At 42.1% G+C, this 15303-nt stretch overlaps 1 protein-coding gene across 2 annotated transcripts in view; it reads left to right on the top strand.

The window, feature by feature from the left end:
* The window catches only part of ARHGEF4 (Rho guanine nucleotide exchange factor 4), a gene marked incomplete at its 5' end in the record, with an annotated part of 217953 nt that overhangs the window by 184215 nt on the left and 18435 nt on the right, over positions 1-15303 (top strand). For both annotated transcript variants that reach the window (XM_079710602.1, XM_079710603.1), the window contains one exon: positions 13749-13888. In XM_079710602.1, the coding sequence (XP_079566728.1) occupies positions 13749-13888 (140 nt within the window). The remainder of the gene's footprint in view (positions 1-13748; positions 13889-15303) is intronic.

The following is a 15303-nucleotide window of genomic DNA, read 5'->3' as shown; positions in this document are numbered from 1 at the left end:
TCTTGGCTATCGTGAACAGTGCTGCTATGAACATGGGAATGCTAATACCTTTTTGAGATCCTGATTTCAATTCTTTTGGGTAAATATTCAGAAGGGGGTTGCCAGATCATAGGGTAGTTCTATTTTCAATTTTTTGAGGACCCTCCATCCTGTTTTCCATAGCAGCTACAGCATTTTGCATTCACCAAGAGTATGCAAGAGTTCCAATTTCTCCACATCCTCTCCTCTCATCCTCTTTTGGGTTTGTTTTTTTTGTTTTATTATAGCCATCCTGACAGGTGTGAGGTACTATCTCATTGTGGTTTTGATTTGCATTTCCCTGATGATTAGAGACTTTGAGCATTTTTTTCATATACCTGTTGGCCATTTGTACGTCTGTTTTTGAAAAATACCTATTTAAGTCCTTAGCCAATTTTTTAATTGAGTTATTAGGGGCTTTGGCATTGAGTTGTAGGAGTTCCTTATATATTTTGGAGATTAACCCCTTATCAGATATGTGGTCTGCAAATATTTTCTCCCATTCCATAGATTACCTTTTCACCCTATTGATTGTTTCTTTTCTGTGCAAAAGCTTTTTAGTTTGATGTAGTCCCACGTGTTTATTTTTGGTTTTGTTGCCTGTTCTTTTGGTGTCATATCCATGAAATCATTGCCAAGACAAATATCATGAAGCTTTTCCCCTATGTTTTCTTCTAGGAGTTTTACAGTTTCAGGTCTTACAATTAAGACATTTTGAGTTGATTTTTGTTTTAAGGTATAAGAGAAATGTCCAATTTCATTCTTTTTTATGTGGACATCTAGTTTTCCCAATACCATTTATTGAGGAGACTATCTTTCCCCCATTGTATTTTCTTGGCTCCTTTGTTGTAAGTTAACTGATCATATACGTGTGGGTTTATTTCTGGGTTCTCTATTCTGTTCCATTGGTCTATATGTCTGTCTTTATGCCAGTACTATATTGTTTGAATAACTTCATAATATATTTAAATTAGGATGTCTGTCCTTTCTCAGGACTAATTTGGCTATTTGTGGTCTTTTGTGCTTCCATATGAATTGCAGAGTTGTTTTTTTTATTCCTGTAAAACAAAATGCCTTATGGATTTTGATAGAGATTGCATTGAATCTGTAGCTCACTTTGGGTAGGATGGATATTTCAATAATATTAAATCTTCCAATCCATGAACACAGGATATCTTTCCATTTGTGTCTTCTTTTATTTCTCTCTTCAATATTTTGCAGTTTTCGGTAGACAAGTCTTTTACCTCCTTAGTTAAGCTTATTCCTAAGCATTTTATTCTTTTTTGGTGCTATTGTAAATGGGATTGCTTTCCTAATTTCCTTTTCAGAAAGTCTTTGTTAGTGTATTGAAACACAACTGATTTTTTTTTTTTTTTTTTTTTTTTGCAGTACGCAGGCCTCTCACTGTCGTGGCCTCTCCCGTTGCGGAGCACAGGCTCCGGACACGCAGGCTCAGCGGCCATGGCTCACGGGCCTAGCCGCTCCACGGCATGTGGGATCTTCCCGGACCTGGGCACGAACCCGTGTCCCCTGCATCGGCAGGCGGACTCTCAACCACTGCGCCACCAGGGAAGCCCCACAACTGATTTTTGTACATTGATTTCATATCCTGAAATTTTACCGAATTCATTTATTACTTCTAACAGTTTTTTTTATGGAATATTCAGAGTTTTCTGTATATGAGATCATGTCATTTGCAGACAGGGACAATTTTACTTCCTTCCCAATTTGGACATCTTTTTTTCCCCTTATTGCTTTGGTTGGGATTTCTAGTACTGTGCTGAATAGAAGTAGTGAGAGTGGGCATCCTTGTCTTGTTCCTGATCTTAGAGGAAAAGCTTTCAGTTTTTCACCATTGAGTATGATGTTAGCTGTAGAATTTTCATATGTGGCCTTTATTATGTTGTGGTACTTTCCTTTTATTACTTGTTTGTTGAGATTTTTTAATCATGAAGAGGATGTTGAATTTTCTCACTTTTTCTGCATCTATTGAGATGATCATGTGATTTTCATCCTTTATTCATTAATGTGTTATTTCATATTAATTGATTATCACATGTTGAATCATCTTTACATCCCAGGGATAAATCCTACTTGGTCATGGTGTATGAACCTTTTAATGCGTTGTATTTTGTTGAGGATTTTTGTATCAATGTTCATCAGGGATATTGGTCTGTAGTTTTCTTGTCAGAAAAAGTTGTCTTTGTCTGGTTTTGGTATCAGGAGAGTTATGGACTCATAAAGTGAGATTGGAAGGGTTCCTTCTTCAGTTTTTTGGAAGAGTTTGAGAAGGGTTGGCATTAATTCTTTAAATGTTTGGGCAGAGACATCTTTTAGATACATAAGATTGTCCTGTTGCATTTAACTTAAGCAGCTTACGTACTAAAAGTAGGAAACTGTATCATTTTTTAAAAGCTTTTAAAAGCTTAATTTGTTAAAAATAACTGCTCAGCTAAATCTACCATGAAAAATCATGATGTTTAATTTTTTGCAGTGAAAATTATTATTAAAGTAATGCATGATATGATTTTATTGCCTTGCACAGTACTGAGGTGAAAATGATTTTTTTCATTAAAGTATTATGTGACATAATTTCATTATATTATATTATATTGATTTACCAAAACTTGTAATTTGGTAAAAACATTGCCTTCTTTGGATTTGTATTACAAAAGTCTATGATCTAGAATATTATATTGTGGGCTCATTATGTTAAATTAAAAAATCAAAGTTATTCCCTAAATTTTCCACTTCACATTTGTCTAACATAAAATAGCCATGTATCAAAAATCAGGTTTCACTTACTGCTAAGCATGACATGACATAATTTTAATGTAATTGCTTTTTGAAGTATTGATAATTATAAGCAGAAAGCATCTTTTATACATGAAGGCCTACTTGAGTGATTTCCCTGGAACTTAATTCTTTGTTTCTTTTTTTCTTTTTTTTTTCTTTTTCCTATTTTTTGGCCACGCCACGCGACATGTGGAACCTTAGTTCCCTGACCAGGGATCGAACCCATGCCCCCTGCAGTGGACACACGGTGTTTTAACTACTGGACCACCAGGGAGGTCCCTAATTCTTTGAATAATAGGGAACCATGGCAGCAAACAGACACATGCAGCACATGTTTCCCCGTGGCCTTCTCTCTCATGGGAGAGAAGGCCACGGGGAAACAAGCAGCTGTGTGCTTATGGAGGCTGGACAGTTCGGAGGCCCTAGAGAGGTGCAGGGAAGAGTGTGGCATTTGGGCAAGTTTTAATCCTGCCTCTGCTGCTGGCTGCCTGTGAGGCCTTAGCAAGTGTCTTAACCTCTGTGAGCCCCAAGTCTTTATCTGTGTAATGTGTCTAATAATACCTATTTCACAAGTAGGCTTGAATCTGATATGTTAGTAGGCGGTACACTGTAAGTTCCCAGTAAAAGTTATTTTACTCTCAGCTGTCAGAGAACAGGGAGGCTGGGGAGGACGAAAGGTCAGAGTCTTTCCTTTGAGAAAACCCTGAGTAAGCCTTGAGGTGCAGAGGGGATTCGGATTCGGTGCTATAGATGTCGTGAAGTTTTATTTGCTGAATGGAAAAGCATTCAGAAGCACGCAAAAGCAAGGCTTTGTGCGACCTAATCAAAAATCTTGAGCTGAGGAGATCTCTAAATGTGATATGGGATCCTGGAACAGAAAGGATATTAAGGAAAAACTGAGAAAAGTATGGACTTTAATAATAATAATGCATCAATATTGGCCCATTAATTCTGAGTAATGTACCCTGTCAATGTAAGACCTTAATAAGAGAAACTGGTGTGGGGTGTATGGGAATTCTTTGTACTGTCTGCCCAATTATTCTATAAATCTAAAACGGTTCTAAAAAGTAAAAGTCTAGGGAATTCCCTGGAGGTCCAGTGGTTAGGACTCCATGCTTCCACTGCAGGGGGCCCGGGTTCGATCCCTGGTTGGGGAACTAAGATCCCGCGTACCTCTGGGCCAAAAAAAAAAAAAAAGTGAAAAAAAATAAAGAGTAAAGTCTATCAAAACAACAATAACAGTAACAAACGTTTTTTGTTTAACCTGAAAGCTGGACAGGATTTAGAGTGGAAGGCAGACGACAGCTGAGCAGAGGCAGCAGAGCAGACACGGGCACATGAGGAAGAGCAGTGGCGTGGGGAGGACAGCCTGGCATGGGGGGCCCTGGGGACCCACTCCCTCTCCATCCTGGGCCAGCGCTGCTGCCCCCAGACCAGAATGTCAGCGCAGTGCGAGAAGCGGCTCTTGTGTCTGGTCCAGCTGGGAGGCGGTACAGGGCAGCGGATGGGTTAGGAACGAATCAATGGATGCTGCCTGGGCTGCCTGCTCCCCCAGCAGCAAACACAGACTGTCCCACCCTCGTCTGACTCACCATCAGCAGGAACCCTTCATACAGGAGAGAAGAGAATTTAAACAGACTCAGTCTGGTGAAAACAGCCCAGAGATCTGGGTGATTTGGGGAAAGGAACTTCAGCTCTCTGGGCCCCAGCTTCCCCACCTACAGACTGGGGCACACAGTTTAGCCTTCTTGGTTCGTGTCATTAGGAAGTGGTGAGAAGCCCGTGAGGCTGAGGCCTGAGCATTTGCTCTGGTGACTCAGGGTAAATGCTCCGGGGCTGCCTAGGACAGCACTCCCTGCACCAACTGTCCTTGCTAGGAAGGGCCGTCAGACCTCACCCCTGCTGTCCCTTACCCCTTCTCTATTCCTGGATCTCTGGGGCTCTTCCGTGTCCTTGAACAGCATCCCACTTGCGTCTGGGGCCTGATGCTGTCTCCGTTGCCTGGAACACGCTTCACCCTTCCGCAGCCCCTCCCCTCCAGGTCACCCCCAGCGCAGGGTGGCCAAGACCTCACACCCTTGGGCAGGGGCTCCTGTGCTGGCCGCTTCATCACTGTTTACCCCTATTCCTGCCGGACTCCGATCTCCACGGGAGCAGGGGGGTGTCTGTCTTATTCACACTGTGTCCTCAGAACCCCGTGTGTGTCTAGTGGCACCAGCACAATAGGCACTGAACACTTCTCAGTGAATTCAGAAAGGAACAAACAAGTGCATAGATGTGATCCGTGGAAGCCCCTGGCCAGTGGGTGCTGGGGGAGCAGCCAAAGCTGCCGACACCTCCCCAGACACCCCAACGTTCTGGCATTCCTGTTTCAACTCTGAGACTGTATGCCAGGCTCTTTAGAGTTTCCTAAAGGGGCCCTGCGGCCACCCCAAAAGACCGTCTGCCCTGACTGTGCTGGAGCAGAATTTCCTGGGAGTTAGCGAATCACTTTGTTAGGGGCTCTTGACTGAGAACAGTGGGTCTCAGGCTTTGAGCTCTGCACCAGGTCACCTGAAGTCACACAGCCTGCTGGGCCCACCCCGGAGTTTCTGATTCAGCAGGTCTGGGGAGGGGCAAGAAACTGTGTGTCTGACAAGTTCCCAAGGGATACTGCTGCTGTAGGGACCCACTTTGAGAACCGCTCTTCTCCAGGGCTCTAGGGCAGCACAGAGTAGCCTCCCTTGCGGCGTTCTCTCCTCACTGGAAGAACCACTGCTTTTCCTTTTAAGTGGAGACAGAAGATTATTCGGGTGCTGTTCATCAGAGGTAAAGGGGCCCTTGCCAATCTTTTGTCTAGAATCCAGAATTCTTAGCTGTGTTGCTGTCTAAAAGTTCTAAATTATTAGAATCTCATAATGGCTCAGACAGCCGGCTTGTCTTCCTACATAAAAATTAAATATCCAAAATCAAGACTGATTTTGTGTTGACCCGGCCGTGTTGTGCTCATTCATTTATTCACCCGAAGATGCTTGCGGAGCACAGGACCACACCCTTTAATGCTTTCATGTACGTTAAGTGCACGTGAACCTTCCAAGGGCCTTGCTCTTAAGAAAGGAGATTGACGGCTTCCGTGGTGGCGCAGTGGTTGAGAGTCCGCCTGCCGATGCAGGGGACACGGGTTCGTGCCCCGGTCCGGGAGGATCCCACATGCCACGGAGCGGCTGGGCCCGTGAGCCATGGCCGCTGAGCCTGAGCATCCGGAGCCTAAAAAAAAAACCAGAAAGGAGTTTGAGCTCATCTCAGAGGACAGATGACCAGCTCTGCCCCCTGGCCGTTTGCAGACCAGCACTGGGCCTGGGTGTCCTGACTGCAGTCCTGGGGTGGTCCTCCCACTGCCACCTCCACTCACACTCCTGTGGACGGTCTCCTGGTTCCTTCATTTACGCAAACACCTCCTCCGTCCCAGACCCTGTGCTGGAAGCTAGATATTAGATGATGATAAAAGTATTGGCAGACTCATGTTGAAACTTGCTTTCCTTTCCTCCCAGGCTGCAGGTTTGCTAGATAAGCAACCTTTTGTGAGCTGCTGAGACCTCAACTGGGACTGGCTAAGAGAGAGCCAAGAAAAGTAGTAACTCTTACAAAGAATCTGTTTTATTCCCTCAAAGAGATGATTGATTTTTTTTTTTTTTTTTGCGGTACGCAGGCCTCTCACTGTTGTTGGCCTTTCCCGTTGCGGAGCACAGGCTCCGGACGCGCAGGCTCAGTGGCCATGGCACACGGGCCCAGCCGCTCCGCGGCATGTAGGATCTTCCTGGACCGGGGCACGAACCCGTGTACCCTGCACCGGCAGGCGGACTCTGAACCACTGCGCCACCAGGGAAGCCCCGAGATGATTGATTTTTAAATTCTTCTAGAAGAAGGTGTGGCAGATAGACAGACTGTATCTCTTAAGATATATACTATATAGTATTTACAGATTAAATAATAGGATGTCTGGGATTTGCTTTAAAATAATGCAGCACTGAAAGATATCAAAGGTCTAAGTATGGAGAGAGATTCCACAGATTGGAGGACACAACAGAGTGAAGATGTCAGTTACCTCCAAATCAATACATGGGTTTGACACAATTTCTACCAAAATCCCAGCAAGGTTTTTTGTAACTATAGACAAGATTATTCTAATATTTATCGAGAAAGGCAAAGGAACAAGAATAGCTAAAATAGTTATAAAAAAGAGGAATAGGGCCTCCCTGGTGGCGCAGTGGTTGAGAGTCCGCCTGCCGATGCAGGGGATACGGGTTCGTGCCCCGGTCTGGGAGGATCCCATATGCCGCGGAGCGGCTGGGCCCGTGAGCCATGGCTGCTGAGCCTGCGCATCCGGAGCCTGTGCTCCGCAACGGGAGAGGCCACAACAGTGAGAGGCCCGCATACCACAAAAAAAAAAAAAAAAAAAAAAAAAAAAAAAGAGGAATAAAGAGAAACCACTCCACCAAATTTCAAGAATTATTATACAACTATAGAAAACAAGATTGTGTGATATTGGAGAAGAACAAACAAGTAAATTAATGGATCAAAATAGAGAACCCAGAAATAGTGCCAAACAAGTATAACCAAGCAATTTTTAAAACAGCTTTTTTGAGATATAAACCACATACCCTACAACTCACCCATGTACAGTACAAAATGCAGATTTTTTGTAATTAATTTTTTAAATTGTGATAAAATGTGTTTTAAAATTTGCCATTTTATAGGTATACTTCAGTGGCATTGTTTTCACAATGTATGCAGCCGTCACCACTGTATGTGGCCACATTTCTGCATCACTCCCTGTTCCATGAAGCAATAACTCCCTGTTCCCCTCACCGTACAGCCCCTGGTAACCACTAATCTACTTTCTGTCCCTAAGAACTTGCCTATTCTAGGTACCTTATATAAATGGGATCATACTATATGTGTCCTTTAGTGTCTGGCTCATTTCACTTACCATAGTATTTTCAAGGTTCAACCGTGTTGTAGTGTGTATCAGAACATCATTCCTTTTTATGACTGAATAATATTTCATTGTATGTAAATACCACATTTTGTTTTTCCATTTATCTGTTTGATGGACATTTGGGTTATTTCCACCTTTTGGCTATTATGAGTAATGCTGCCATGAACGTTGGTGTACTAATATCTGTTGGAGTCCCTCATTTCAATTCCTTTGGGTACATACCTAGAAGTGTAATTGCTAGATCATATGGTAATTCTTTTTTTTTTTAATTTTTTTTTTATTAGTTTCTGCTTTATAACAAAGTGAATCAGTCATACATATACACCCGTTCCCACATCCCTTCCCTCATGCATCTCCCTCCCTCCCACCCTTGCATATGGTAATTCTATGTTTTGCTTTTTGAGGACCTGCCAAACTCTTTTCCACAGCAGCTGCCTTGTATATCTTTTCTGAAGAAATGTCTACCCAAGACATTTGCCCATTTTTTTAAATGAGTTTGTTGTAGTTGCTGTTGTTCTTGAATTGTAGGAGTTCTTTATATATTTCTAGATATTAGTCCCTTATTGGATATATGATTTGCAAATATTTTCTCCCATTCAGTGGGCTGCCTTTTCATTTTCTTGAAAGTATCCTATGATGCACAAAACTTTAAGATTTTGACGTAGTCCAGTTTAGCTATTTATTTTTCTTTTGTTTCCTGTGCTTTTGGTGTCATATACAAGAAATAATTTCCACATCCAATGTCATAAAACCTTTCCCCTGTTTTCTTCAAAGAGTCTTACAGTTTTAGCTCTTATGTTTAGGTCTTTGATCCATTCTGAGTTAATTTTTGTATACGGCATTAGGTAAGGACCTAACTTCATTATTTTGCATGTGGGTATCCAGTTTCCCAACACTATTTATTATTGACTGTCTTTTCCCCCATGACTATCTTGGCACCTTTGTCAAAAATCAACTGACCATTTATGTGAGGGTTTATTTCTGGGGTCTCTATTTTATTCTATTAGACCAATAGAATATATGTCTATCCTTGTGCCAGTATCACACTGTTTTGATAACTGTGGCTTTGTAGCAAGTTTTGAAGTCAGGTAATGTGAGCCCTCCAGCTTAGTTTTTTCAAGATAATTTTGAATATTCAGGGTTTCTTGAGATTCCATATGGATTTTAGAATAAGTTTTTCTATTTCTATAAAAATGCCATTGGGATTTTGATAGGGATTGCATTGAATCTGTAGATTGCTTTGAGTATTATTGTCATCTTAACAATATTAAATCTATTAACCCAAGAACATGGGATGTCTTTCCATTTATTTAGGTTTTCTTTTTATATCTTTCAGCAATGTTGGAATTTTCAGTGTACAAATCTTTTGCCTCCTTGGTTAAAGTTATTCCTAAGTATTTTATTATTTTCAATGCTACTGTAATGGAATATAAAATATTTTTGTTTTCAAATTGTTCATTGCAAGTATATAGAAATAAAACTGATTTTTGTGTGTTGATTTATATCCCCCAACTTTGCTGGATTTATTTATAAACTCGTAACAATCTATTGTGGATCTTCAGAGTTTTCTACATATAAGATTGTGTCATCTACAAACAGAAATAATTTTACTTTTTCCTTTCCAAGTTGGATGACTTTTATTTCTTTTTCTTGCCTAATTGGCCAGAACTTCCAATACTGTGTTGAATAGAAGTGGTAAAAGCAGGCATCCTTGTCTTTTCCCTAATCTCAAGGAAAAAGCTTTCAGTTTCTCACCATTAAGTATGATGTTAGCTGTGAGTTTTTCATATATGGCCTTTATCATATTGAGGACATTCCCTTCTATTCCTAGTTTGTGTGTTTTTATCATGAAATAGTGTCGAATTTTGTCAGTGCTCTCTCTGCATCAATTGAGATGATCATGTAGGGTTTTTCCCTTCGTTCTATTACTGTTGTATATTACATTGAATGATTTTCATATGTTGAACCATTCTTGTATTCCAGAAATAAATCCTAATCAGTCAAGATATATAATCCTTTTAATATGCTGTTGAATTCAGTTTACTAGTAGTTTACTGGTATACTAATCCTTTGTTTAGAATTTTTGCATGTATATTTATGAAAGATATTTGTCTTCAGTTTTCTTTTTTTATAGTGTTTTGTCTGACTTTAATGAGTTAGGAAGTATTTCTTCCTCTTCAGTATTTTGGAAGGTGTGAGAAAGATTAATGTTAATTGTTATTTAAATGTTTGGTAGAATTCACTAGTGAAGCCATCAAATTTTGGGCTTTTCTCTGTTGGGAAGTTTGTGATTCAATTTCCCTGGTAATTATAGGTCTATTCAGATTTTCTATTTCTCCTTGAGTCAGTTTTAGTACATGTGTTTTTCTAAGAATTTACTCATATAATCTAGTTTATCTAGTTTGTCAGTGTATAACAGTCCAGTTGGTAATATTTTCTTATAATTCTTTTTATTTCTGTAAAATTGATAGTAATGTCCCCACTTGGCTAACTGATTTTTGACAAAAGTACAGAAGCAATTCAGTAGAGGAAAGATAGTTTTTTTTAGAAATAGTGCTGGAACAACTGGACATCCATAGGCAATAAAAATGAAGCTTGACCTAAATCTCACATTTTATACAAAAAACCTCAAAATGAATCATAGGTTTAAGTGTAAAAGGTAAAACTGTAAAGGTTTTAGAGGAAAAAACATAAATGAAAATCTTTTGGAACTAAGATTTGGTGAAGAGTTCTAAGATGTGACTCCAAAAGCATCACCCATAAAAGGAAAATTTGATAAATTGAACTTCATCAAAATTTAAAATTTTGCTCTGTGAAATCCTTGTTAAGAGGATGAAAAGATAAGCAACAGACTGAGAGACAATACATGCAAACCACATATCTGACAAAGGACTCATATCTAGAATATATACAGAACTTTCAAATCTCAACATTAAAACAATAAACAATAGAAATAGAAAATAGGCAAAAAACATGAAGAAATACCTCACCAGAGAAGGTATATGAATGGCAAATAGGCACATGAAAAGATGTTCCACAGCACCTGCCTTTTGGGAAATGCAAATTAAGACCAAGATGCAATACTATTATACACCTATCAGAATGTCTAAAATATAAAATAGCGACAATACCAGATGCTGGTAAGGATGCTGAGAAACTGAATCTTTCATAAATTGTGGTACGAATGTACAATGGCACATCCACTCTGGAAAATAGTTTGGCCGTTTCTTAAAAAACTAAACATTCAACTGTCATATGACTCAGCAGTTGCACTCCTGGGCAATCACATTTATCCCAGAGAAATGAAAACTTATGTCCACCCAAAAAACTGTACATAAAAGTTCCTAGTAGCTTTATTTGTAACAGCCTAAAATTGGAAACCACCCGGATGTCCTTCAATGGGTGAATGTTTAAAAAAATGTGCACATTTATTACATGGAATACTAGTAAGCAATAAAAAGGAATGAAGTAAAAATACAAGCAACCACTTGGATGGATCTCAAGGGCATTTGCCTGAGTGAAAAAAGTCAACCTCAAAAGCTTACATACTGATTGCCATGGAGGTTACACAAATCTACACAGGTGATAAAATGACATAGAACCATTTACATGTCTTGTACCAAGGGCAGTTTCCTGGAGTCATATGAAATGTAATCATTGGGGAAAACTAGGTGAAGGGGACACAGGACCTCTGTGCAGTAGAGTCAGAACACCCTATACTGTATAGTTATTTCAAAATAAAAAGATTTTTTAATGCCTTAGAGGAAAAGGTATGACAGACAACTTTCGATAGACTATAGTCTGTTTGAGATATGTGCTATGGTTACACTTTTTTAGAAAAGAGTCCTCATCTTGGGACTTCCCTGGTGGTGCAGTGGTTAAAGAATCCACCTGCCAATGCAGGGGACACGGGTTTCATCCCTGGTCCAGGAAGATCCCACATGCTGCAGAACAACTTATCCTGTGCGCCACAACTACTGAGCCTGCGCTCTAGAGCCCGTGAGCCACAACTACTGAAGCCCGCGCACCTAGAGTCCATGCTCTGCAACAAGAGAAGTCACTGCAATGAGAAGGCCACGCACTGCAATGAAGAGTAGCCCCTGCTCACTGCAACTAGAGAAAGCCCGCGCACAGCAACGAAGACCCAAACAACGCAGCCAAAAATAAAATAAAATTTAAAAAAAATTTTTTTTAAAGAGACAAGACACACCACAAACAGGGAGATGATACTTGTGGCACAGATGGGTATCCAGAATAGAGGGGGAAAGTGTATGTATATAAACTATACATACATAGAAATATATTTTTACATTAATGATTACATTAAAAATAAACACTTAATAGACAGACACTTCACATTAAAGGAAATACAGGGCTTGCCTGGTGGCACAGTGGTTGAGAGTCCGCCTGCCGATGCAGGGGACACGGGTTCGTGCCCCGGTCCGGGAGGATCCCACATGCCACCGAGCGGCTGGGCCCGTGAGCCTTGGCCGCTGAGCCTGCGCATCCGGAACCTGTGCTCTGCAACGAGAGAGGCCACGACAGTGAGAGGCCCTCATACCGCAAAAAAAAAAAAGAAAAAGGAAATAGAAATAACCCATAAACATAGAAGATAAGATGTTCAGCACATTTAGTAATCAGGAATTTTAAATTAAAACTGCACTAAGGTCCCATTTCATACCTCTCGGCCTGTCAGAAATGAAACTGACAACGCTCATCCCAAGAGTTGGGAGGATGTAGAGTTGGAAACATCCCTACACACTGTCTGAAGTCTAAGTTGGTAGGATAGCTTAGGGGACAGTTTGGCATACCCAGGACCCAGGGATGCCATACCTAGGTGTCTATACCCAGGAGCATGAATTCACTCCACAGGTAATGGTTTCATCCAAGAGGGCGCACATCTTAGCTATTACAATGGTTTGTGATCCTCCAAAGAGCAACAGGACTTTAAAATACATAGTATATTCGTGGTATTAAAATTTCATTGGGGTCAATAGGAAAACAATGTATAAAAGGCTCTTTGGGTGGGGGCGGTAATGAAAAAGAGGCTGGGAAACTCTGGGAGAAAGTCTGCGACCTATGCCCAGGCGGCACGTGGATATGTCTGCAGCACCATCGTTGGTACCAGCAACAGCATGGGAAACACCCGGTGTTCTGCAACAGTGTAGCGCACCTGCAAAACTGCAACTACTCACAAGATGCAAGACTGTGCATCGGGGAGACTGAATCATCACAACTACAGGAGCTGTTGAGTAAAAAAGCCAATCAGAGAAGAAAAGTTACTGGATGGTTCCATTTATATGAGGTCAAACCGTGCAAAACTCAACAGAAATAAGTGCTAAAACAAAGACAACCTGGGTATAATTTATAGAAAGCTTGAAGTATTGGATATCTCTAAAGGAGAGAGAGGGAATGGGATTGGAGTAGGATATACTGGAGGTTGAATTCTAAGATTCTGGTACTTTCTAAAACAGGATAAGTGCCACAGGTGTTCCTTTATTAATTTTCAAACAATATTTGCATGTATGTACTATATATTTCTTTGGAGATATATACATATATGTTTAATAAGAAGTTGTTAGCATTTTTAAGGGCCTTATGCCATGTATGAGGTATGGTAAAGTATACTATGTATACCTGACACATTGGTAAGTGGTTTTGAATTGACTTCAACGGGAGGGGACTCGAGTGTCATGCCACGGCCCATAGTTGTGTGTCCTTGTTTACGGAGCTGGTGGGGACTGAATGGCAGGGGATTTACAGTGATGTGTGAAAGTCGACCAGTGCACTTTTTCAACCAGACTGTGTTTTTGCAGCAAGAATGGTGCGAGAACCTGGCCCCCAGACCCTCTCCCTCCTCTTACAGAAGGAGCGTTTATCCCGGAAAGGCTCATTTCCTTCTCCGCGTGTCCCCTCCCTCGCTCCTCTTCAGCAGCTGCTCTCTCTCTCCTTCCAGCCCTCCCTGATGGAGCTCTGGACACGGCGCTCCGTGCGGACGAGGCAGGCAGTGAGGAGGACCTGTACGAGGACGTGCACAGCTCCAGCCACCACTACAGCCACCCTGGAGGGGGCGGTGAGCAGCTGGCCATCAACGAGGTAGGGTCAGGGCTGCATGGGTGAAGGGATGGGGCTGGAACGCACGGCCTGGCCATCGGGGCGACTTCAGCACACTCACGCAGGCCTGGATGTCCACATCTGTGTTCCAAGCAGATGACAGTGGCACCGGCGTGCACTCCACACAGTTTCAGCCTGTGGCTCTCACTTTAGAATGTGGGGTCCACGAGCACAGCTTGTCAAATCCAGGACCCTCCCCTCTGCCCTCAAGGGGCCTAGAAGGAACCCAGAATAGCAGGTGTGGTACCCAGGACCTGTGATGTAACTCCTGTGCCACCGTCCCGGATGGAAGAAGCTCTGCTTGGCAGGAGGGAGGCCGGGGCTTAGCCCCTGACCTCTCAACCAGTTGCCTGGGCAGGACCTGGGCAAGGCACGTGGTTTCTTCCCTATTGACTCCAAGAGCTCAGAGAGTATTGCTGTTGCTATGACAACTGTGTAGTATATGTTACCACTTTTTACTGTTCCTACCTAAGCAGAAGAAATCAGCACGAAACTTTATCTAGGCAAAACTGGTCCCCATGCCAAGTCCTCCTTTTGTATTCTCCAAGGAAGGAGAAATTTCGAGACCTGGACTCTCCTCTGTTTTTCTCACTCATACTTCTATTTTCTCCCCGTCTTCTTTTTCACTTAATTTGGAGAAGGCTGTTGAACATAATGTGGTAGGTAACTGACACGAGCGCATGTCCATAACAGCACCACATTCTCCTCTTGGCCATGATATACATGTATTTCTGCTTCATTAAAACGAGAATCGGACCGCCCACGATCTTGCAGAAGATTTTCCTCTCACGAGGAGATCAGTGTACAGAACAGTTAGCTTCTGACGTTTCTGGAGCCCTTCGGGAGTGTGGTGTCCTCATTACTTACCTGACAGTCACCAGTGCACCAGCGCTTCCCACAGGCCCGGCTCTGAACGATGATTTAAAATAGCCATTAAATAGTGATTTCATCAAAATCCATGACGCATAAGGAATAAACATCCAAATAAGTTGGTTTTTCCAATATACGAAGCCTTTCCTTAAGTGCTCCTCATAAACCATTTTGAATGGAAGGGGCTCCGAAATGATGTCATCTGAGCAGAATTCACGGAGAATGGTTTGCTTTTTCTTGAAGACTCGGCCGCCCTCAGTCTTGGGGCCCGGCCATGGTGGGAGGCCGTGTGAGGCAGGGGGAGAGTCTCTCACACCCGGGTGGGAGCTCCTCCCTGCCAGCGACCAGGTGTGGGGATCTGAGCAGGTAGTCCTCTGAGTGCTGAGCTGTAAAATAGGATGACCGTACGGTTACAGGCGGACGGACAAACGTAAGTAACGTGGCACGCGGTGGGTTCTCGACCTCCAGTGACGAGGATGGTAATGAGGAAGGAAGAGTAACATAAAGCTTTCCGGGACCCTGGAGAG

Source organism: Hyperoodon ampullatus (assembly GCF_949752795.1).
Source record: "Hyperoodon ampullatus genome assembly, chromosome: 8".
Classification (NCBI taxonomy): Eukaryota; Metazoa; Chordata; class Mammalia; order Artiodactyla; family Ziphiidae; genus Hyperoodon; species Hyperoodon ampullatus.
Note: the sequence above shows the minus strand (reverse complement) of the source record. Positions and strands in the feature narration are given on the sequence as shown.